We start from the raw sequence: 24,389 nt of genomic DNA, 5'->3' as shown, positions 1-24,389 counted from the left end.
AGTTGCTGCCGGGGGATTAGGTGAGCAGTCAGGGGGCTAAGGCAGCTCCCTGTCTATCCTGGCACTGCAGACTGCACTGCACCCTAGAAGCAATCAGCAGCAGGCCTGGCTTCTAGGTGGGGGGGGGGGCGGGGGGGGGGAGCGCACAGGGCTCCACCCACTGCCCCTGCCCTGAGCACTCACTCTGCACTGCTATTGGCTGGGAACCTGCAGCTGGCTGCTTTTGGGGCGCAGCAGGGTCTGCAGTCCCAGGAGAGGCAGGAAGTTGCCTTAGCCCCCCCGCTGCGCCGCTGACCAGAAGCTGCTTGAGGGCAGCCCCAGCCCTGCCCCTGCCCAAAGCTGGAGCCCCTCCCCCCCACTCACAGACACCCTAAAGTTCCCCTCCTCAGCCCCACCCCAAAGCCCACTCTCCAGTCACATGATGTCGGGTCGCGGCGTCCACGATTTTCTTCAACGGGGTCCTGAGCGGGAGGGGAGGGAGAAGAGAAAGTTTGAAAACCACAGCTCCAGTGTAAGGGGGGGGGGGGATAGCTCTGTGCTCCCAGAAGGGGCGGGGCCATAGGTGAAAGGGGCGGAGCTGAGGGCAGCCACTCATCCCGGTCCAGGCCTGGATCTCTGGCTGCCACTGCTGCTTCAGTAGCGACCCCAGGGCCGCTGTCTGGCTGGATCCATCCAGCTCTCTCGAGCCACCTCAGCTTGGCTGGTGTGGGAGCTCCTGGCTCAGCAGGATGGTGGCTGTTTCTTTAAGAGAAAACTCTAACCACACCCCCACCCACACTACACACACACACATGACTGGGTTTTTTTGAAATAGCTGCATCTTTCCAGAAACCAACTGACTTTCGCTTTCCACCTTGGCAAGAGGAAAGGCCATTTCTCAGCCTGGACCACAAACTTATTTCTTCTCAAAAATGCGCCGGAAAGCTTGCAGGAGACACAGAAGCAATTTTACAGCCGGAGTTAGTCGGCCCTGCAATTTGATGGAGTGAAACAAGCAAACAAGCAGAAGGCCCGTGAGGGATGTGCCAGGCCCTGAAGACTGTGACACGTCTTGGAAGGACAAATCAAGTGGGTTAACAGCTTCGAAATGACTCTTTATAGAAGGGGGTTTCAACCTGTGATCCATAGATCGCTGGGGGGGGCCGCAGGCTCTGAGTAAGGGGTCTGTAAAAGTCGGTCGTTGTAGCAGAATGGTCCTTGCCCTGCGGTTTGTGGACCTCGTGGGGGGGGGGGAGCGGTCTGCAGACTACATCTCAGATTTCCAAAGCGGTGCACAGTTCCTAATGAAAAAAAGACTGAAGCCCCCTGCTTTGTAACCCCTAAAACACGCTGCGTATTGTGTGGGCAGATTTGTAATGTAAAGCGGGAATGATGAAATGCTCCTTACAGTGAATATCATAAAATGATGCTGGTCCCGGGTCAGAGTTCCGATCGGGGGTGGGCAATAATTTTTAATGCGGGGCAAGATTTTGGCTAATGGTCAAGAGCCACACTTTTCTATGGAGGGACTGCAGGATCTGGGAGAGAGGTTGGGTGCAGAAGGAAGTTTGGGGTAGGAGACAGGGATGTAGGAGGGGGTGTGGGGTCTGCGAGGGAGTTTGGGTGAAGGAGGGGGTTGTGGTTTGTGGCAGGGGATTGGGGTGCAGGGTCTAGGAAGGGGTCCAGGTGCAGGAGAGGATTCTGGCCTTGGAGAGGGGGTCTCAGAGGGGGTGCAGGGTCTGGGAGGGAGTTGTGATCTGGGCGAAGGGGGTGCATAGCGTTTGGGTGGTGACATGGGGCAGGGGGCAGAGGGCAGGGGCAGGGAGGGGGTAGGTTGCAGGAGAGGATTCCAGCCTTGGAGAGGGGGACTAGAAGGGGGTGCAGAGTCTGGGAGGGAGTTGTGATCTGGGAGAAGGGGGTGCAGAGGGTTTGGGTGGTGACATGGGGCAGGGACAGGGAGTGGGTAGGGTGCAGAAGAGGATTCTGGCCTTGGAGAGGGGGTCTCAGAGGGGGTGCAGGGTCTGGGAGGGAGTTGTGATCTGGGCGAAGGGGGTGCATAGCGTTTGGGTGGTGACATGGGGCAGGGGGCAGAGGGCAGGGGCAGGGAGGGGGTAGGTTGCAGGAGAGGATTCTAGCCTTGGAGAGGGGGACTAGAAGGGGGTGCAGAGTCTGGGAGGGAGTTGTGATCTGGGAGAAGGGGGTGCAGAGGGTTTGGGTGGTGACATGGGGCAGGGACAGGGAGTGGGTAGGGTGCAGGAGAGGATTCCGGCCGTGGAGAGGGGGTTTCAGAAGGGGTGCAGGGTCTGGGAGGGAGTTGTGACCTGGGAGAAGGGGGTGCAGAGGGTTTGGGTGGTGACATGGGGCAGGGACAGGGAGTGGGTAGGGTGCAGAAGAGGATTCTGGCCTTGGAGAGGGGGTCTCAGAGGGGGTGCAGGGTCTGGGAGGGAGTTGTGATCTGGGCGAAGGGGGTGCATAGCGTTTGGGTGGTGACATGGGGCAGGGGCAGGGAGGGGGTAGGTTGCAGGAGAGGATTCTAGCCTTGGAGAGGGGGACTAGAAGGGGGTGCAGAGTCTGGGAGGGAGTTGTGATCTGGGAGAAGGGGGTGCAGAGGGTTTGGGTGGTGACATGGGGCAGGGGCAGGGAGTGGGTAGGGTGCAGGAGAGGATTCCGGCCTTGGAGAGGGGGTTTCAGAGGGGGTGCAGGGTCTGGGAGGGAGTTGTGACCTGGGAGAAGGGGGTGCAGAGGGTTTGGGTGGTAACATGGGGCAGGAGGCAGGGGCAGGGAGGGGGTAGGATGCAGGGGAGGATTCCGGCCTTGGAGAGGGGTCCTCGGAGTGGTGCAGGGTCTGGGAAGGAGTTGTGACCTGGGAGAAGGGGGGAAATGGGTGCAGAGGGTTTGGGTTGTGTCCTGGGGATGGTAGTTGTGGGAGAGGAGGGAGTGGGGTGCCAGAGGCAGGCTGTGGCTGGGAGGCGCTTATCTAGTGGGCTTCCAGCCAGCAGCCCTGCAGGAACCTGAGGCAGGCTGTGTGCTGTGGTCCCAGGCTGGTCGGCTGTCCGCTCCACATGACTCTGCTCTGGGCATGGGAGTGGAGATACAGAGGGAGGTTTCACACGCTGCCCTTGCCCCCAGCAAAATTTCTCAGCTCCTCTCGGCCAGAAATTCTCTGGTCCAGCAACATCCGTGGTCCGGCATGATTTGCGTGAGCCAGGTGTCCGCTTGGGCATGGCCAAGTTTCCTGCAGTCCCATAAAGTTTGTTTACAGCCACCTGTCCTGGCTCTTGGTGCTCTGTGCTGTGATTTAGCTCTAATTTACCCCTAAATGTCCCCACAGAGCCCAGGAAGCAGTGGACGGGCTGGTGATGCTGCTAGACAATATTGACCTCCCCTGGTCTGGAAAATTCAGAACCAGGTGGGTCCCAAGGGTTCCTCACTAGAGAGGTGCGACCTGTGGCAAAATTAATTCACTTAACTGTATAAAACATGGTCCTAGATGGTGTCTTTTTTATTATTTTCCCCCTACTCCTGGTGCACAATTCAACTACAACAACCGTTTTCTCGTTCTGTTGCAGCCCCAGAGCCAGCCCCTCTCAAATGGGCTGGATCATTTTCCTCGTTCTTTGTCACCTCCAGAGGCTGGAATCAGGTAGGAATTCCACATGGGCAGGTAGTTAAGTTCTGCTTATAAGAAGCACATGGGATCTTTCTCCAGGGCGGGGAGGGGAGAGAGGCAATAGGCCAGTTTGTTGTGAAAAACAGCATGTGGGTGTTCAGCATCTCCAAGTTTCTCACATCTTCCTGACCACCTGGCTACGTCTACACTGGCATGATTTTCCGAAAATGCTTTTAACGGAAAAGTTTTCCATTAAAAGCATTTTCGGAAAAGCACGTCTAGATTGGCAGGATGCTTTTCCACAAAAGCACTTTTTGCGGAAAAGCGTCCGTGGCCAATCTAGACGCGCTTTTCCGCAAAAAAAGCCCCAATCGCCATTTTCGCCATCGGGGCTTTTTTGCACAAAACAGTCCTGTGCTGTTTACACTGGCCCTTTTGCGCAAAAGTCTTTCAGAAAAAGACTTTTGGACGAACGGGAGCAGCATAGTATTTCCGGAAAAGCACTGACGATCTTACATGAGATCGTCTGTGCTTTTCCGGAAATTCAAGCGGCCAGTGTAGACAGCTGGCAAGCTTTCCGCAAAAGCAGATGATTTTGCGGAAAAACTTTCCAGTCTAGACACAGCCCCTGGGTATTCGCGATGGCTTTCACACGCAATCTTCCCTCACCCCAAACAGTTTTACAGAGAATGTCAGGCAAAGGGTTACACAGAGTTACTAACAAAAGATCTTTAAAAGCTGCAGAGGAGTAGCCCAGTTGGTCTAACTGGAAAAACTTAAAAAACAACTAATAGTCTCACAGCATCTTAGGGTACGTCTTTTTCAAAAGAACCCTGTACACCTCTTTTTTTAAGGAAGAAGGGTTCTTTCAAAAAAGGGGGGTTCTTTTGGGGGGAAAAAAAACCATCTAGACTGCGTTGACTTTTGAAAAAAAAACACTTTCGAAAAAGCGATTGGAAGAAGAGATGCAAATTAGCACCGAATTTGCATAGCTCCTTTCGAAAAAAGAACGTAGTCTAGATGTACCCTAACATGGCTCCCCCTGGGAGACTTTTAAACGTGCAATTGTACATAAAGCATTTCTTCAGGTTTGTGTCAGCTCAAGAGTTTGTCTTTCTCATCAAGGCTGTGTCTAGACTGCAGGGTTTTTTCGAAAAAAGTAGCCTTTTTTCAAAAGAAACTTCACCTGCATCTAGACTACAGCCGCGTTCTTTCGAAATTAAATCGAAAGAACGCGGCTTTTCTTTCGACAGCAGTACTCCTCATTTCACGAGGAAGAATGCCTTTTTTCGAAAGTGCTCTTTCGAAAAAAGTGGCACCTTAGAGACTAACCGAAGTGTAGGAGCATAAGCTTTCGTGGGCAAAGACCCACTTCGTCAGATGCATGTGATTCAGACTAACACGGCTACCCCTCTGATACTTTCGAAAAAAGGCGTTCTTGAATGCAAACGGCTTTTTCAAAAAAGAGCATCCAGACTTCCTGGGTGCTCTCTTTCAAAAAAGCAGCTTGCAGTCTAGATGCTCTTTTTCGAAAGTATCTTTCAAAAAAGCCTCTTTTGAAAGAGGCTTGCAGTCTAGACGTAGCGCAAGAGAAGTTGGGCCATTAAAAGATAATACCTCACTCAACTTATCTGTCTAATATCCTGGGACCTACAGCAACAACTCTGCATACATGTGTTATTTTAATGGGGAGAGTGTATGAGTAATAAACAATATGTGTTCTATAAACTACTGAGGGTATGTCTACACAACAGAGTTTTTTCGGAAAAATGGGAGTTACATTCACACTGCAATCATGTCCTTTCAAAAGAAAATTGGAAGAACAGAGGGGTTTTTCTGGCATTGGTAATCCTCATTCTATGAGAAAGAAGGCTTTTTGCAAAAGAGCTCTTTCGGAATAAGGAGTATGTGGACGGGGAAGAGGGAGTTCGCAAGAAGAGGAAAGAGGAAAAAACACAGGTGCCTTGATGGCCACTCCACCCATAGTAATCACAGCTTACATGCAAGATAGCGTCCATTCAGTGTGGACACTCTCTTTTGAAAAAGCCATCTGCTTTTTCGATGCGCTTTCTCAGTGTGGACGCTCTTTTGGAAGTTTTTTCGGAAGATCTCTTCTGGAAAAGCTTCTTCCAAAAGAAGCCAGCAGTCTAGACAGAGCCTGAGGCTACGTCTACACTGGCACCCTTTTCTGGAAATGCTTAAAACAGAACAGTTTTCCGTTATAAGTATTTCCGGAAAAAGAGCGTCTACATTTGCAGGATGCTTTTCCGGAAAAGCCCTTTTTCCGGAAAAGCGTCCATGGCCAATCTAGACGCGCTTTTCCGGAAAAAAGCCCCGATTCTCATTTTCGCGATCAGGGCTTTTTTCCAGAAAAGACTACTGGGCTGTCTACACTGGCCCTTTTCTGGAACAGTTTTCCGGAAAAAGGACTTTTGCCCGAGCGGGAGCAGCATAGTTTTTCCGGAAAAACACTGACGATTTTACAGTAAATCATCATTGCTTTTCCGGAAATTCAAGGGGCCAGTGTAGACAACTCGCAGCTTATTCCAGAAAAGCGACTGCTTTTCCGGAATAAGTGGCCCAGTCTAGATGGAGCCTGAGTGTCTTATTTCAAAACTGTGTCAGGTTATTCCATTCTTTCTGAGTTGATGTTCTTTGTCTTCTGGCACATTTCACAGCCCAGTTTGCCGTCGTGGTGCCCGATCATCCAGTCACTGCTACCGTGGGCGAGGCATTTGTGTTGCCCTGCCACCTTTCCCCGAGGATGGACGCGGAGGCCATGGAAGTGAAATGGTTACGACCCGATCGCTCCTCAGTTGTGCATCTGCACCGGGACGGGAAGGACCAGAATGAGTCTCAGGCCCAAGAATATCAGGGAAGGACGGAGTTTTTGAAAGGAGGCCTCTCCACGGGCAGCGCCGACTTGAAAATCCACAGGATCAGACCCTCCGATGAAGGGCTGTACCGATGCTTCGTGCGGTCGAGCGTCTTTTATGGAGGAGCTCTGCTGGAACTAAAGGTGGCAGGTTAGCGGTTGGATGGAGGCAGCCTTTCCAAACATTTCAGTGGCTTTCTTGGCATTTCCTTCTGAGGCAGCAGTTTGTGGTGGCTATATTTGTTTCTGTGCTCTTTGTACTAAAGCTGCTCCAGTATCCACTGATTTCCCATCCCACCCTACCCCACGGAAAGTGACTGTTTTTGTCACAATGGATATATCTGCGGGGGATGCCCGTATGCAAAGACGTTTTTGAGCAATTTCATGGCCAAATTGAAAACAAAATCAAACTCTTCCACCCCTCCCTTCCATCCCCCCAAAAAGCTGGGAAAGTTGAGCCAAACTTTCAAAACACGCACACACAAAAGCCATTAAAACTGATCTATTTCACGGACAAATGGAAAACAAAAATAAATTCTTCCACCCCCCAAAAACAGCTGTCTAGGTTAAAAAGTTGAGCCAGACTTTCAAAACACAAACCAAAAAAATCCATTGAAACTGATCGATTTCACGGACAAATTGAAAACAAGAACAAACTCTTCCACCCACTCCCCTCCACTCCCCAAAAAAGCTAGCTAGGTAAAAAGTGGGTCCTAATGGCAACCCATCCCACTAGAGTGAAGGGAACACAGAATCCTAGGGCTAGAAGAGATCTCAGTAGGCCAAGGAGGTCAATTCCCTGCCCAAAGCAGAACCTACCCCAACTCAATCATCCCAGCCAGGGCTTTGCCAAGCCGGGACTTAAAAACCTCTAGGGATGGAGATTCCACCCCCTCCCTAGGGAACCCATCCCAGTGCTTCACCACCCTCCCAGGGAAATAGTTTTTCCTAATCTCCAACCTAGACCTCTCCCACTGTAACTTGAGAACATTGCTCCTCGTTCTGTCTCTTGTCACTACTGAGAACAGCCTTTCTCCATCCTCTTTGGACCCCCCCCTTCAGGAAGTTGAAGGCTGCTATCAAATCCCCCCTCACTCTTCTCTTCTGCAGACTAAACAAACCCAAATCCCTCAGCCTCTCCTCGTAGGTCATGTGCTCCAGCCAGTCTTTTTGGTTGCCCTCCGCTGGACCCTCTCCCATGCGTCCACATCCTTTCCATAGTGGGGGGCCCCAGAACTGGACACAGGAGTCTAGATGTGGCCTCGCCAGTGCCGAATAAAGGGGAATAACCTCAATCCATTCTTCTTTCTCATATGGTCACATCATTTACCACGGCCGTGGTTGCTGGCAAGCTACCGATGGCTTAAAACGGTAACATTTATGCAGACTATGTATCTAAATGACAGGGGCGGCGGGTAGCCGAGGCAAGGGAAGGCATTGCCTTCCCAAACGGCCATGAGTGGCCCCGCCCACACTTGGCCCCGCCCCCCGGTTCAGCCTGGCTCCCGGGCTGCCCCCAGGCTTCAACCATGCTGAGGCTGTGACCATGGGCCATCCACTCTCCCATGCTCCGGGCCCAGGGAGGCTGGGGCTGCACGTCTGCTCTGTGTTCCAAGGCTTGGAGAGGGCTGGAGACCTACCCCTGCAGTGGAGGGTGGGTTGTGGGGGAGGGGAAGAAGGGTAGCTGGAGCCCTGCCCCTGTGGGTGAGGTCTTGGGGATGGGGCCTCGGGTGGAAGAGGTTTCTTCCCACAGCCCCAAGTTCACCCACCGCCGCTGCAAAAGGAGCCCATTGAAATAAGCGCTGTATCCCATTCTCTTCCAGGGTTAGGCTCCGAGCCTCACCTCTCCGTGGAAGGCTACCAGGATGGAGGGATCCGAGTGCTGTGCCTCTCAGAGGGGTGGTACCCGGAGCCTGAGGTGCTGTGGCAAGATCTCCGAGGGCGCCGTTTGCCTTCGGCCTCCCCGACAACCTCCCGAGGGGAGGACGGCCTGTTTGAAACGCAAACCGCTTTCCTCATCACTGAGCGTTCCAGCCAGAATTTGTCGTGCTGTATCCGGAACACCTTCCTCAACCAAGAGAAGAAATCCACAATTTCCATATCAGGTCAGTCACCATCGGAGCCACGCCCCAGCTGTCAAGAAACATAGACCCCAATGCCAGGTGCCCCAGAGGGAGTGAACAGAACAGGGAATCTTCATATGATCCCTCTCCTGTCACCCATTTCCAGCCTCTGATAAACAGGGGCTAGGGACACCATTCCTACCCGTCTTGACTAATAGCCATTGATGGACCTAACCTCCATGAATGTATCTAACTCTTTTTTGAACCCGTGTTAAAGTCCTAGTCTTCACCACATCCTCTGGCAAGGAGTTCCACAGGTTAACTGTGTGACAGCTAGAGTGGGGAAAAGGGAAAGTATGTGTGTGGGAGAGAGGAAGGAAGGATCCCAGGACGTTTTATCATAGCCAGTGGCAAAAGCTTAGGGCAAGAGAGGTGAAGAATGCAAACTGGACTTTTCTGAAAATAAATTTGGCGGGGGCAAGGGGGATTGGGGACCTATGAAAGAAAAATGTGCATTTTCAACACTGGGAAAATGCTTCCGAACCTCACTGGTGCAGAGTCACCCGTCTGTTATAAATGGACCCCACCTTTTGGATCCCTTCAGCTTCCAAACAGTCTGGGTCCAGGTAAAGTCCAGGCACTGGCTCTAGCTCTGGGACTCGCATCACACCCCTAAGGGTAGCTGCTTTGCCTGACACCTTTCCTTCACCCTAAAAAAGAGTTTACAACTAAAAAAGTGTTTAAAATTTGCCCCCAGTCTGTCACCAGCTCCACTGTCTAAACATCGGGGCTACGTCTAGACTGGCCCCTTCTTCGGAAGAGGCATGCTAATTTCTAACTTTGGAATAGGGAAATCCGCGGGGGATTTAAATATCCCCCGCGGGATTTAAATAAACATGGCCACCGCTTTTTTTCCGGCTTGAGGAAAAGCCGGAAAAGAGCATCCAGACTGGCGCGATCCTCCGGAATAAAGCCCTTTTCCCAAGGATCTCTTATTCCTACTTGCAAGTAGGAATAAGAGATCCTCCGGAAAAGGGCTTTATTCCGGAGGATCGCGCCAGTCTGGACTCTTTTCTCCGGCTTTTCCCCAAGCCGGAAAAAAAGCGGTGGCCATGTTTATTTAAATCCCGCGGGGGATATTTAAATCCCCCGCGGATTTCCCTATTCCAAAGTTAGAAATTAGCATGCCTCTTCCGAAGAAGGGGCCAGTGTAGACACAGCCCCGATGTTGTGTAGGCCTCATATTAGAATGCTACCTCTAAGCACTGAGATAGTAATGCTAAACTCTAAAAAAGATGTTTTAAAGGGGCAGATTCACTTAGGGTATGTCTACACTACCACCCTAGTTCGAACTAGGGTGGTAATGTAGGCATACCACACTTGCAAATGAAGCCTGGGATTTGAATTTCCCGGGCTTCATTTGCATAAGCCGGCCGGCGCCATTTTTAAATGCCGGCTTGTTCGAACCCCGTGCCGCGCGGCTACACGCGGCACGGGCTAGATAGTTCGAACTAGCAAGCCATTCCGAACTATCTGTACGCCTCGTGGAACGAAATTCAAATCCCGGGCTTCATTTGCAAGTGCGGTATGCCTATATTAACCCACTAGTTCGAACTAGCGGGGTAGTGTAGACATACCCTTAGGGAATAGGGATCCCCTTCTGCAGAATTAAGCAGGGGGAGCCATGAAGGAAACCTCCTCAGAAAAGTCCGTTAGGGTACATCTAGACTACACACCTTTTTCAAAAGAGGCTTTTTCGAAAGATACTTTTGAAAAAGCATCTTTTGAAAAAGAGCATCTAGACTACAACCAGTACTTTCGAAAAAGCAAGCCGCTTTTTCAAAAGAGAGCACCCAGGCAGTCTGGATGCGCTCTTTCGAAAAAGAACAGTTTGCATTACCTAGCGCCTTTTTTGGAAAGAGCACTTTAGAAAAATGGCATTCTTCCTCTTAAAATGAGGTTTTCCGCAGTCGAAAAAACTGCTGTGTTCTTTCGATTTACTTTTGAAAGAACGCGGCAGAAGTCTAGATCCAGAGGAAGTTTTTTCAAAAAAAGGCCACTTTTTTCGAAAAAACCCTGTAGTCTAGACACATCCCTTACTGTTCAAAGTAATGTTCCTGAACTTTGAATACTATCTCCCGGTACAAAGCAGGCCTCTTGACTTGAATATTTACCTCCCTTAAATCGCTGTAGAAAACCCGTTTCTGATCTTCTGTGTGATCAGACAGAGACATTCATGCAAGCGCCTCTCAGAGACACCAACCCTTCTTTGGATGTTATTGACTTGCAATTAAATCAGGTGACTTTTGTGCAAGGCTGCTCACGTAAGGAAAATTCCCGGCGTTCTATTTTTCAGATTCTTTTTTCCCCAAAGTCTCCCTTTGGATGGTGTTTCTGTGCGTGAGCCTGGTGGCTTTCTTTGTCTCCATTGGTCTTACTCTCTACCTCTGCAAAGTAAAAGGTAAAGTGTCACTGAATGAAATACCGTACAGTACCATGGGAAAGAAGGCAGTAGAATTCCATTGAGTCAGCTTAAAGGGTTTGGGTTCATTTACGTGTCTTGCTGGGTGCAGGTGGGGCAGAAATTCAGGTTCTAAGCCACGTGTCCCTCAGCTTTGGGGGTCCCCAGATCCTGGGGAGGAGGGGCCGTGAGTACCCTAAACATCATTCACTCCATAGACAAAATGTGTCTGTTTCCATTTTAATGCAGTACCGTCACAAAAAAAGCACTGGTTGATTAATCTAATTTTAACATCCCTAGCCTACACAAGACCAGGCAGGTCGGCTTAAGGTATGCCATCCAGATACACAAAATGCCAAGCCACCAGAGGGTCTACCCTGCAGGGGACTGATGGGAACACACTATGATTCTATGCTTCCTCACAGAATGAGGAGTACAAGACGCCAGCAGGGGCTGCTCTCGGCGTTCGATTTGGGGGCCTACACTAAGGCCTACACGCTAAGTTGAACACTAGAAGATTGACCGCCGGAGTGTCGGTCTTCTCTGTAGTGTTGACATACCCATACTGATTTAAGGAAATTCCTTGTTCCTACATGTGGCTTCAGCAGTGTGGAGAGGCATGGATACATTTTGCCAATGAAGGACGCAGTCCTTTAACTGTGGAGAAGAAAAAATAACACACACTGCTCAATAACGTGATTCTGTTTTGGTTTGCTTTTCAGAGACTCTTGTCGCAGAACTTAGTAAGTCTCAGTCACCATCAGTATCTTTTGTGCTAATGTGTATGCATGCAGTGGTCTTTGTTGGCTTTGTGTACGTCTGTGTGGCGGGGGCAGGGATAGGGAGGTATTTAGGGAGTTGGCTGGGGGGTTGTGATATATCAGGTGAAGCATGAAAAAATTCACACCAAAAGCAAAAGTCTTATCTTATTTGGCTAAAAGCAACACATTTGCCTCAACTTGCAAACTGACCGGCTACGTCTACACTGGCACCCTTTTCCGGAAATGCTTAAAACGGAACAGTTTTCCGTTATAAGTATTTCTGGAAAAAGCGCGTCTACGTTGGCAGGATGCTTTTCCGGAAAAGCACTTTTTCCGGAAAAGCGTCCGTGGCCAATGTAGATGCGCTTTTCCGGAAAAAAGCCCCGATCGTCATTTTCGCGATCGGGGCTTTTTTGCGGAAAAGACTACTGGGCTGTCTACACTGGCCCTTTTCCGGAACAGTTTTTCTGGAAAAGGACTTTTGCCCGAACGGGAGCAGCATAGTTTTTCCAGAAAAACACTGACAATTTTACAGTAGATCGTCATTGCTTTTCCAGAAAAGCAAGTGGCCAGTGTAGACAGCTGGCAAGTTATTCCGGAAAAGCGGCTGCTTTTCCGGAATAAGTGGCCCAGTGTAGACACAGCCACCATGTCACATAACATAATAAAGGCATTGGATAAAACATGTAAGAGAAAGGAAACAACCAAACGTTTCAACTTTACAGTAAAGACACGAAGGCTCACAATTGTTTCTTTGGCTCAAGAGATGTTCAGATGTGCTTAACTACGGTATTTAAATCCAGGCTGTATACCCTCTCTAAGGGTATGTCTACACTGCACTGTTATTTCGGGATACCGGAGTATCTCAAAATAGCTATCCCACGTCTTCACAGCAAGCCCGTTATTTTGGGCTCACTATTCCGACATCCCTGTAAACCTTGTTCCACAAGGAGTAAGGGACGTGTCAAAATAGCAGGTTATTTCAAAATTTGGCGCTGTGTAGATGCACCCTAAAAGAGCTTCTTCTAGCTCATATGGATGCTACAGGCTTGACAAAGGAATAACTGAGGAAAATTATCTGGTCTATGGAATGCAGATGAGACTAAATGATTACACTGGTTTCTTCTGGCCCTATAATCTATAAATAAGGAATGCAGGTTCCCAGGACTTTCACTGGGGATTCTGCTCTTAATTTGCTTAGGGGTATTTGAAAATCCCAGCCCAAGTAAACAGTGAATGCATGAGGAATGTATTCAAATAGTAATATTTTCCAGTACAAATTGAACTTCTCTAGTCCAGCACCTTTGGACCAAACCAGAGAATTTGCCAGACTACGGGCAAACAATATTGTCTAACAGTATTACCAACCCTTCCACTGCTCTTAGGGCTCTTAGGGTACATCTGCTTAGCAGCGAATAACTGACTTTTTCCGAAATAACATAGTGCCCGTCTACACTACAAGCCTATATTTCAAAATAATGTCCAGCTGGAGGACTTCTTACTCGGACTTATGGTAACCCTCATTTCACAAGGAGTAAGGGAAGTCGGAGGAAGAGTGTTCTGCCTTCCACTTCCAGCTGTGTAGCTAGCGCCAAAAGCCGAATGAAGCTATTTCGACTTCAGCTACGCAATTGACATAGCTGAAGTTGCATAGCTTAATTCGACTTTAGCCCTGCTGTGTAGACGTACCCTTAGAAGACATTTAGAGGTAAATTAGAGCTAAATCACAGCACCGAACATTGAGAGCCAGGACTGGTGGCTGTAAAAAAACTTTATGAGACCACAGGAAACTTGGCCACACCCATGATAAGTGTTCACCCGGCTAACTAACATCAAGTTGGACCACACATATTGCCAGACCAGAGAGAGCCAGACTAGAGAGCTGCGTCTAGATTGGCATGATTTTCCGGAAATGCTTTTAACGGAAAAGTTTTCTGTTAAAAGCATTTTCGGAACAGAGCATCTAGATTGGCACGGACACTTTTCCACAAAAGCACTTTTTGTGGAAAAGCATCCATGCCAATCTAGACGCGCTTTTCCGCAAAAAAGCCCCGATCGCCATTTTCACCATCGGGGCTTTTTTGCGGAAAACAAATCTGAGCTGTCTACACTGACCCTTTTGCGCAAAAGCTTTGCGCAAAAGGGACTTTTGCCTGAACAGGAGCAGCATAGTATTTCCGCAAGAAGCACTGATTTCTTACAGTAGGAAGTCAGTGCTTTTGTGGGAATGGAAGCGGACAGTGTAGACAGCTGGCAAGTTTTTCTGGAAAAGCGGCTGATTTTCCAGAAAAACTGGCCAGTCTAGACACAGCTGAGAGGTTCAACCTGCATTGCTCTAAATCGTTTAAAACAAAGATTAAGGATTTTATGCTACTTCTACTGACTTTAACTAGACCACTATCAAGCCCTATTCCTCATGAAATTGTAGTACATCAGTCAGCAAACTATGATAACCATTTATTAATACATAGTTATATAGTTAATGCAAACTCTGATCCTGAAACCAGTCTGTTTAAATGTGTAACCTTTGAGAGAGAATTGCTGGTTTCACATCGGACATAATGAGGAATTTTTCATGAAAATATTTTTGATGAAAAATTCTGGGTTCAAGAAAATTTCACATTTCCTATAGAATGGGGTCAATTCTTGTTTGTCTTTTCCCACCAGACAATCAAAAGAAAGCATTTTATTTCGAGTTGGGTGTACATTAGCCTGTGCACCTCTCATCCCTCTGCACCACTACAGTACTCTGTGGGATCTGTTGTTCAGAAACATTATGTGTCAGTGCACTACATCTCCCAAGATACATTGTGCTCTTTCCTCTGGCGGATCCTGGAGACACGAAGTACCTGAACTACAACTCCCATGAGCCAGTGTAGCAGCCCAAGCAGACAGATTAATATGAAGCCCACCAGCATAAAAACATAAGAACGGCCATACTGGGTCAGAACGAAGGTCCAGCGAGCTTTGAGTCTTGTCTGTCGACAGTGGCCAATGCCAGGTGTCCCAGAGGGAGGAAATAGAACAGGGGATCATCACCCTCTCCTGTCACCTGTTCTCAGCTTCTGGCAAACAAATGCTTTGTTTTGGATCAGGGATGTGAGGATAGTCTGTTCTGCAAAACACTGGCATGTTTCAAACGTATTGGTCCCAACTCAGGACAAAAACAAAGTCAAAACGAGCGGAACTTCCCGTTGGATGGAAATTCCATTTCAAAACCAGTTGTACTATTTATATTATGGTAAATGTTCAGGGACGTTGCATTTCCCGCCAATGTATCATTTTTGGCAGTGTTTATTAAATTGCAGAGGGGTAGGTGTGTTAGTCTGTAACTTTAAAAACAATGAGTGGTGTCGTGGCACCTTAGAGTCTCACCATAATATATAGGATCCCGAACTTTCATGGGTAAAGCCCACTTCCTCAGATGAATTGGAGTCACAGAATCACTGGGCTGAAAGAGACCTCAGGATGTCATCGAGTCCAACCCCCTGCCCAAAGCAGGACCAGCCCCAACTAAACCATCTCATCCAGGGTTTTGTCAAGCCAGGGTGTCTCCAATTCATCCTCATGTGTGTTTTACCCACGAAAGCTCAGGATTCTATATATTTTGGTTAGTCTCTAAGGCTATGTCTACACTGTGTGGTTTTTCCAGGGTACCGGAAAACTGCCGTGTCCAGGGAACGCGTTTGCTCTTCCGCTTTTTTTCGCAGAAGAGCAGGCGCGCTCTTTCGGGGAGCCCTGTATACTTCATTCTACAAGGAATAAGGGCTTCTCTGAAAGAGGAGGCTTTCTCGCCATTTGACCCCGTCTACGTGGGGCCAAATGTCAGAAAAGCCTCTTCCGGAAAAGCAATTGGAAAAAGCTATTGTGTAGACATAGCCCCAGGGTACGTATACAAAGCAGGGGGAAAGTTGAATTAAGATACGCAACTTCAGCTGAAGTCGATCCTTTGCTTAATTCGGTGCTGTCTACACAGCAGGAAGTGGAGGCAGAACCACTCTTCCCCCGACTTCCCTTACTCCTCGGCTGTGTCTAGACTGGCAAGTTTTTCCGGAAAATCAACCGCTTTTCCGGAAAAACTTGCCAGCTGTCTACACTGGCTGCTTGAATTTCCGCAAAAGCACTGACGATCTCATGTAAAATCATCAGTGCTTTTCCAGAAATACTATGTTGCTCCCGTTCGGGCAAAAGTCTTTTTCCAAAAAACTGTTGCACGAAAAGGCAGTGTAGACAGCACAGTAGTGTTTTCCGCAAAAAAGCCCCGATCGTGAAACTGGCGTTCGGGGCTTTTTTGCGGAAAACTGCGTCTAGATTGGCTGTCTTTTCCGTTAAAAGCATTTTCAGAAATTCATGCCAGCGTAGATGTAGCCTTCATGAAATAAGGGTTACAGGAGTCGGAGTAAGAAATCCTCCATTTTGACCTTATTTCAAAGTATTGGCTTGCTGTGTAGACGTGCTGTTTGTTATTCCGAAATAACGCTGCTGTATAGACGTACCGTAAAGTGCCACAGGACCAATTGTTACATGATTTATGTAGAACCCTGTTCAGTCAAATTTCTCATCTCTAATTCTGTTTTTGGTTTCAGAATGGCGAAGAGTCCTCACACATCCAGGTAATGGACGTTAATAGAGAACCGCGGTTCAAAACCTATCACTCAGGAGGAAAATGTTCCCCCTGGCATGTGTGAACGGAGCAGGGTGGGACGCATTGTTATAGGACACTGTGAGGCCAGATGGGTTGTGTAGCTGGGGCCAATCAGACAACAGCACGTCTGTCTGTTATAGCTGCTCTTCTTTCTACCCTCTTCTTGTACGTGCGCTGCCAGGTAGAGTGCTGCAGGGAGACTGGGACCCCGTAGTACCTATTAATGCAACAGCGGGTAAAAGGGTCTTTGTTGCAGATGGACAAAACTAACCAGCCTGCAGTCATGTGCAGGGAAACACATAGGCTATGTATACACTGGCATGATTTTCCGAAAATGCTTTTAACGGAAATGTTTTCTATTAAAAGCATTTTTGGAAAAGCGCGTCTAGATTGGCAGGATGCTTTTTGCGGAAAAGCGTCTGTGGCCAATCTAGACGCGCTTTTCCGCAAAAAAGCCCCGATCGCCATTTTCGCGATCAGGGCTTTTTTGCGGAAAACAGTCCTGTGCTGTCTACACTGGCCCTTTTGCGCAAAAGTCTTTCGGAAAAAGACTTTTGCCCGAACGGGAGCAGCATAGTATTTCCGGAAAAGCACTGATGATTTTACAGGAGATTGTCAGTGCTTTTCTGGAAATTCAAGCGGCCAGTGTAGACAGCTGGCAAGTTATTCTGGAAAAGTGGCTGATTTTCCGGAATAACTGGCCAGTGTAGACACAGCCGGAATCTCTTGCCAGTTTGTCGTAAATAGAATGGCAATAGAAAGCAAGTTTTTTCTCCTCCCCCATTTGATACACTGTATCCTCTGTGCTCTGGGGTTCCTAATTCGGGAACGCTCGTGGTACGGACCCTGGCAGGGAGAGGAGGAAGAGGCCCTGCGTGCTGCCTCTCTCCCACCCCCAGCTGGGGGAACAACAGTGCAATAAGCCCTCTTCCCCCACCGCTCCTACAGCAAGCGGGGGGCGGTGCCTGGGAATGGCGGGGAACGCAGAGTGCCAGGTAAGCGCCCTCCCCCCATGCTCCTCCCTGCTTCCCTGGCCCAGCAAAATTTTTCATGGAATCCTCGACTCCTAGGACTGGAAGAGACCTCAGGAGTCATTGAGTGCAGCCCCCTGCCCAAAGCAGGACCATCCCCAACTCAATCCTCCCAGCCAGGGCTTGGTCAAGCCGGGGGCTTAATCTGGCCAACGCTGAGGATTGAAGAGATTCAGGTGTACTGAAATTGAAGCGAGACATGAAGAGATTTGATAAAAGTGGTTTTGACGCGGTGTAAGGGAGATTTGTTTTATTCTTTTAGGGTGTGTCTAGACTACAGGGTTTTGTCAACAAAAGTGGACTTTTGTCGACAAAACTATACCTGCGTCCACACTGCCTTTGAGTTATGTCGACATAACGTCGACAAAACTCAGCAGTTTTGTCGACGTATGTAAACCTCATTCTACGAGGAATAACGCCTTTTGTCGACAAAGTTCTGTCGATAGAAGGCGTTATTGCATCTACACTGTCCTTTGCGTCCACACTGTTATGTCGACAAAGCGGCTTGCTTTGTCAACAGAACTGGATGTAGTCTAGACGCTCTATGTCGACATAAGTTTTGTCGACAGATTCTGTCAACAAAACTTATGTCGACATAAACCTGTAGTCTAGACATACCCTTAGAAGCTGGGAACGAGTGACCAGGGAGGGCTGGCTTGAGAATTCCCTCTTCTGTTCCCTCCCTGTGGGGCATCTGGCCTTGGCCACTGTCCGCAGAAGCTACGTCTACACTGCGGGTTTTTTGCAGAAGAGGAAATGCAAATGGAGCGCTCATGTGCGTATGCAAAGAAATGTGCAAAGAAATTTGCGTATCTTCTTCCGTTCCTTTTTGCGGACGAGGTTTTTGTGATAAAAAGCCCCGTGTAGACTGGGCCATTTGTTGGGGAAAACCCCTTTTGCAGAAGAGCCTATAAACCTCATTTTTGGAGGAATAAGAGATCTTATGCAAAAGGGTTTTTTCCCCGACAAATGGCCCTGTCTACATGGGGCTTTTTATCGCAACAACCTCTTCTGCAAAAAAGGAGCAGAAGACAATATGCAAATGAGAGTACGAGATATGCAAATGAGCACTCCATTTGCATTTCCTCTTCTGCAAAAAACCCGCAGTGTAGACGCAGCCAGACAGGACACTGGACTAGATGGACCTTTGGTCTGAGCCAGTGTGGCTGTGCCTACGTTCTGTTCGTTTCCCCACCCCCATGAATGCGGGCACCCCGCGCCTTTTCTTCTCCGTCATCCCTTTCAGAGACTCCTTATTGTGCTTGTTTTGTTTTTTGATCTTTCCTCGCCCCCCTCCTTACCAGAGGGGTACGCTCTGAGCCATTAGACCTTCAAGCCTATGGAATGTAGGCCTGCTGCCGCACGGTGAAATCCGGGACAGCACAAAAACCCTGGCCACAAAAACAGGGGCACTGTTGCTGTCTTAAGACTGGAGCATTTCAGATGTGGCATTTTTTTCCAAGCAAGCCAGGTTCAGAGGCGCAGGGCACTGACCCAGAGTCCAACCATGGGATGGCTGGGAGGCAGAGAAAGGGGGTGTGTGGCTGAGGTGGTCATTCACATCAGCTCGCAGTGGGAAGAAGGGGTCATGGTTTCCCTAGATGAGGATGCGTCTACACTGTGGGGCTAATGTTCAATTAAGCAACACCACTTCAGCTGGGTCTGGGATGGAATGGGCGGAGTCTGGGATGGAATGGGCGGAGTCTGGGATGGAATGGGCGGGGTTTGGGATGGAATGGGCGAGGCTTGGGATGGAATGGGCAGGGTCTTGAATGGAATGGGCAGGGCTTGGGATAGAATGTGCAGGGTCTCGGATGGAATGGGCAGGGTTTGGGATGGAATGGGCGGGGTTTGGGAGAGAATGGGAGGAGTCTGGGATGGAATGGACGGGGCTTGGGATGGAATGTGCAGGGTCTCAGATGGAATGAGCGGAGTTTGGGATGGAATGGGCAGGAATGGGCGGGGCTTGGGATGGAATGTGCAGGGTCTCGGATGGAATGGGCGGGGTTTGAGATAGAATGGGTGGAGTCTGTGATGGTATACTCGGAGTTTGGGATGGAAGGGGCGGGGCTGGGTCAGCCAGTCCTGAATGCTGCTTGGAATGTGCCACGTTACCCACCCCCGGACAGCCCTCAGAACCAACTGGAGCATGCCATGCGACGCTCCGGTGGCCAGGAGTCCCAGGCCCTTTGGTACCTCCGAGCCCTGGGGCAACTTCCCCCTTCACCCCTCATCCCGCTCCCAACCCCCATCGGCAGGCCAGCTCTCAGGGGAGTGAATGTTGTCTGCACTGTGCTGTGATCAGAGCTGAGGGGTAAATCCTGGAGGAAGGAAATTTCCTGATTTGCGCTGCAGCTGGGGCAGATCCTGTGTCTGACACCATCCAACCCTCCCCCAGGGCTAAGCACTGCCCCCTCACGCTCTGATTCTCTCTCTCTCCTCCCCCACCCCAGCGAAGGTGACTCTGGATCCGGACACGGCTCATCCCCGCCTCATCGTGGCCGAGGATGGGAAAAGCGTGAGACAGGGAGACACCCAGCAGGATCTGCCTGACAACGCCAAGAGATTCGACTATGAGTGCTGTCTGCTGGGCCGCGAGGGCTTCACCTCAGGCTGCCATTACTGGGAGGTGGAGGCAGGGGCTGGAAAGTACTGGGCCGTGGGGGTGGCCAGAGACTCGGTGAGCAGGAAAGGAGAGTTCATGTCTGACCTCAACCCCGAGAGGGGGATCTGGGCCATAAGGCTGTACGGGGGCCAGTACCACGCCTTCACCTCCCCAAAGACTCCTCTGACCCTGAGGCACAGCCCCAGCCGGATCCGGGTTTGTCTGGACTGCGACCGGGGCCAGGTGGCATTTTTTGATGCTAAGAACCAGGCCCCCATCTTCACGTTCCTGCCAGCCTCCTTCACTGGAGAGAGGATCCACCCCTGGTTCTGGGTCAGAGGGGGATCCCAGCTCAGCCTGTGTCATTGAGGCACAGAACGTAAGAACGGACAAATTGGGTCAGATGAAAGGTCCATCTAGTCCAGTATCCTGTCTGCTAAGAGTGGCCAATACCAGATGTGCCAGAGGGATGGCACGCAACAGATAATCCTCATGGGATCCCTCTCCTGTCACTGATCTCCAGACAAACAGAGGCAAGGCACACCATTCCTACCCATCCTGGTGATTAGCCATTGATGGACCTAACCTCCATGAATCTATATAGCTCTTTTTTGAGCCCTGTTAAAGTCCTAGTCTTCACAACATCCTTTGGCAAGGAGTTCCACAGGTTGACAGTGCGCTGAGTAAAGAAAAACTTCCTTTTGTTTGTTTTAAACCTGCGGCCTACTCATTTCATTTGGTCACCCCTAGTTCTTGTATTGTGGGACTACGTCAATAACTCTTCCTTATTCACTTTCTCTACACCAGCCATGATTTTATAAACATCTATCATCTCCCCCCCCTTAGTGTCCTCTTTTCTAAAGTTGTCAGTATTGAGTAGAATGCTTCTTTGGATCTAATTTACCTGAATTAAATTTTTGCCTGTAAATTTTAGGATCACTCCTTAGGTCTGTGGTTCTCAACTGGTGGTCCAGGGTGACTTTTCCGGTGGTCCACAGGAACATTGTCCTAAGTCACACGGTGTGAGCAGGCACCGCCGTGAGGCTGTTTTACGCCGTGTTCACAAGCACGCGTTGCATCATCCATAGTGGTCACCTAGGACGCAACTGCGTTGTGTTGCCAGTAACTTCCGTCTGAGGCTCTGAGCGTCAGTGTAGCTGCTGCCATCGTGCTGAGCGGTTGCTGTGTCATTCGTCCTGTGTTACGTGTGCTGGAGGTGGTCCACAAAAACGTTCTGATCGGCCTGGTGGTCCGTGGACTGAAACGCGTTGAGAACCACTGCCTTAGCTAGAGTTACAGTTTGCAGGCACTGAAATCTTTGCAGGCTATTGCTTTCCACACTAGTGCTCATTCCAGGCCGGCAGAGTGGTTCCTGCCAGCTAGGGCAATGCCCACTTTCTGATGCTGAGGGGCGTGATTTTAAACAAACTGCATCTGTGACGCTATCCAGAAGGAGCCAGAACTGAAAAGAGCCCTGTAAAAACGGCTGCAAGAGGATGCTGCAAATTCCACCCGGCTGCATGGTTGAAAGGACCGCCAACTGGCATTCCCTGTAAGCTGAGCGCTTGGACGGCCCCCAGGAGAAGTTCGAATGCTGCCCAGCTGATGAGCAGAGCACCCTCGGCCGGCAGTGTGTGTTTCCTTCTAGTGGTGGTGCACATCTACACGTGCCTCAGTGCACATAAGATATGTTCTGCACGTGCATGGGAAAAGTTAGAGGAAACTTTGTGGTTCACTGTAGACACAGCTTCTTTTGGGGCTGCCGGTGTCCCTGTTGAGACAGTGAGCTGAGCCCAAACACACAAAGATAACAAAAAAACAAGCGGCTCCGTTCACAGGCAGCAAGAGGGGATAATGCATATCCAGAGCGGAGGATGCTCCTTAAAAAAGGAGGAACCATCCGTGCCTAAATTGTGGCCTCACCCCCCCCCTCCAGGCTTTGCCCCTTTTCTCTGAATTCCTGCCATTGTAGCATCTGTTCTTTCCAAAGTCCTGCCCTTTCTAATATGTATAGTTGGGATTATCCATATAAAATGATAGGGAATAAATTAGCTGTTACCACTCAAGAGAGAGATCTTGGCGTCATTGTGGATAGCTCTCTGAAAGCATCCGCTCAGTGTGCAGCGACAGTCAAAAAAGCAAACAGAATGTTAGGAATCATTTAAAAAGGGATAGAGAATTAGACAGAATATCTTATTGCCTCTGTATAAATCCATGGTAGGCCCACATCTTGAACACTGTGTACGGATGTGGTCGCCTCATCTCAAAAAAGATATCCTGGCATTGGAAAAGGTTCAGAAAAGGGCACACAACCATCTGGATGTGCAAAGGAATGATGGACATGCAGAGCACTGCTTTTCATTGGTCTCATCAGTGGCCAATCAGAACTGATGTCATGCTGACATGTCTATAATTATCCACGTCACCTGTTTACCCTTTTTTAATGATCGCCACAAAAATAACTTTCTTCCAGTTTGCTGGAACTTTCTCATTGCTCCAAGACTTATTGAAAATTAGCACTAATAATCCAGTGAGCTCCTTGTCAGCTCTTTTAAAACTCTTGGTTGAAAACCTGCTTACTTAAAAAAAATTGTTTTGCTTTAATAGCTTCTGTTTAACATCCTCCAGAGACACTGATGGCATGGAAAGAGTGTTACCATCACTGAACAATGAGACTATATCCTCTGACTACCAGTGAGAGAAAGAACTCTCATTATGCAGCTGTCAAAAAACACTACAGCTGTATCTAGACTGGCATGATTTTGCGCAAATACTTTTAACGGAAAAGCTTTTCCGTTAAAAGTATTTGTGCAAAAGAGCGTCTAAGCTGGCACGGATGCTTTTGCGCAAAAGACATCTTTTGCGCAAAAGCATCCGTGCCAGTCTAGACGCTCTCTTGCGCAAGAAAGCTCCGATGGCCATTTTAGTCATTGGGCTTTCTTGCGCAAGAAATTAACTTGGCTGTCTACACTAGGCCTCTTGCGCAAGAATACTTGCACAAGAGGGCTTATCCCTGAGCGGGAGCGTCAAGAGTATTTGCGCGAGAACCACTGATTTCATACATTAGAACGTCAGTGTTCTTGCGCAAATTCTCGTGGCCAGTGTAGACAGGTGGCAAGTTTTTGCGCAAAAGCAGTTGCTTTTGCGCAAAATCTTGCCAGTCTAGACACACCCTAAGGGAGATTGCCTATCTCCTAGAACTGGAAGGGACCTTGAAAGGTCATTGAGTCCAGTCCCCTGCCTTCACAGCAGGACCAAGTACCATCCCCGACAAATTTTTGCTCCAAATCCCTAAATGGCCTCCCAAGGATTGAACTCACAACCCTGGGTTTAGCATTAGGCAAACTGAGGTGGCTGCCTCGCCAGACGGGGGGGCACCATTAGGACCCAGAGAATTGAGACCTTTGAAAGTTTTGCCCCAAGTGAGGGGAATGGGGGCATCATTTGAGCTCGCTGCCTCAGGTGCCAAAATGTTGAGGTGCCGGGTGGGGGGGGGGAGGGGAGACAGACATGCTCAGCTAGTTAACTCCTCCCCATTAGTCTGCATGGGTCATCTCTGCTTGGAGGGGAAGCTGTAATCGGGGCCAAAATTGGAAGGGGGTGGCACCCTGGATGCTGGGCCTAAGGGGAGCTCCCCGAATTCTCTAGGGATGCTCCTAGTGAATGGCACCTCCTAGTGCAGTGTTTCTCAACCAGAGGTACCCTTAGGGGTACTCGGGAGAAGTCTTGGGGTGGGTACGTCAACACAACTGACATTTGGAGAAAACTGAATTTTTGTGTTTAGTTTAGTGACACGCATCTGACGAAGTGGGTCTTTGCCCACGAAAGCTTATGCTCCCACACTTCAGTTAGTCTAGAAGGTGCCACAGGACTCCTCGCCGCGTTTGCAGATTTAGACTAACACGGCGACCCCTCTGATACTCCTGTTTAGTTTGACAGCCCTTTATTAGTGTTTTAACGCCCAAACATTTCATTGCCCGCCTGGCTACGATGAAGTTGCTTAAACAAATGTGTTGCGATGGGTAGGAAAAAAATGTGCGTGTCTGAAAACTGTAGGTACTGGGGGTCCTTATAATTTTTTAAGGGGTACTTTATTTAAAAAAAAAAAAAAAAGTTGAGAAACACCGTCCCGGTGCTCTGGTTTTCCAGCCAGGGGTTGTGACCCAGCACTGGGAGTGGAATGTCAGACCCTGGGTCTCCTTGCTGCAGGCGGATCAGGTGAGCACAGGGGGGGACGGTGTCTAAGTGTTGCAGGGGCTGGATACAGGCAACTCACTGCCTAGAGAACATGGGACTGGCTGGGAGGGGCTGAGGGAAGCTGCCTGGACTGGAGGCCGAGGCTGCTTCTGGGGCGGCGCG

At 49.4% G+C, this 24,389-nt stretch overlaps 1 protein-coding gene across 1 annotated transcript; it reads left to right on the top strand.

Moving 5' to 3' along the window:
- Positions 1-550: 550 nt before the first annotated feature.
- Positions 551-20,866, top strand: LOC102462149 (butyrophilin subfamily 1 member A1-like). Its single transcript, XM_075914058.1, has 9 exons — positions 551-1,068; positions 3,311-3,388; positions 3,549-3,622; positions 6,268-6,615; positions 8,288-8,569; positions 10,884-10,988; positions 11,711-11,731; positions 16,336-16,362; positions 19,879-20,866. The coding sequence occupies exons 2-9, from the start codon at positions 3,339-3,341 to the stop codon at positions 20,397-20,399; spliced, it is 1,428 nt and encodes a 475-aa protein (XP_075770173.1). The 5' UTR covers positions 551-1,068; positions 3,311-3,338; the 3' UTR covers positions 20,400-20,866.
- The last annotated feature ends 3,523 nt before the right edge of the window (positions 20,867-24,389 follow it).

This window comes from Pelodiscus sinensis, chromosome 32 (assembly GCF_049634645.1).
Source record: "Pelodiscus sinensis isolate JC-2024 chromosome 32, ASM4963464v1, whole genome shotgun sequence".
NCBI classification, from domain to species: domain Eukaryota; kingdom Metazoa; phylum Chordata; order Testudines; family Trionychidae; genus Pelodiscus; species Pelodiscus sinensis.
Note: the sequence above shows the minus strand (reverse complement) of the source record. Positions and strands in the feature narration are given on the sequence as shown.

Coding starts and splice junctions, on each gene's coding strand:
- LOC102462149 (XM_075914058.1), top strand. CDS start 3,339: ATGCTGCTAGACAATATTGACCTCCCCTGGTCTGGAAAATTCAGAACC. Junction 10,989..11,710: donor CTACCTCTGCAAAGTAAAAG/GTAAAGTGTCAC, acceptor TTTGCTTTTCAG/AGACTCTTGTCGCAGAACTT. Junction 11,732..16,335: donor GACTCTTGTCGCAGAACTTA/GTAAGTCTCAGT, acceptor TTTTGGTTTCAG/AATGGCGAAGAGTCCTCACA.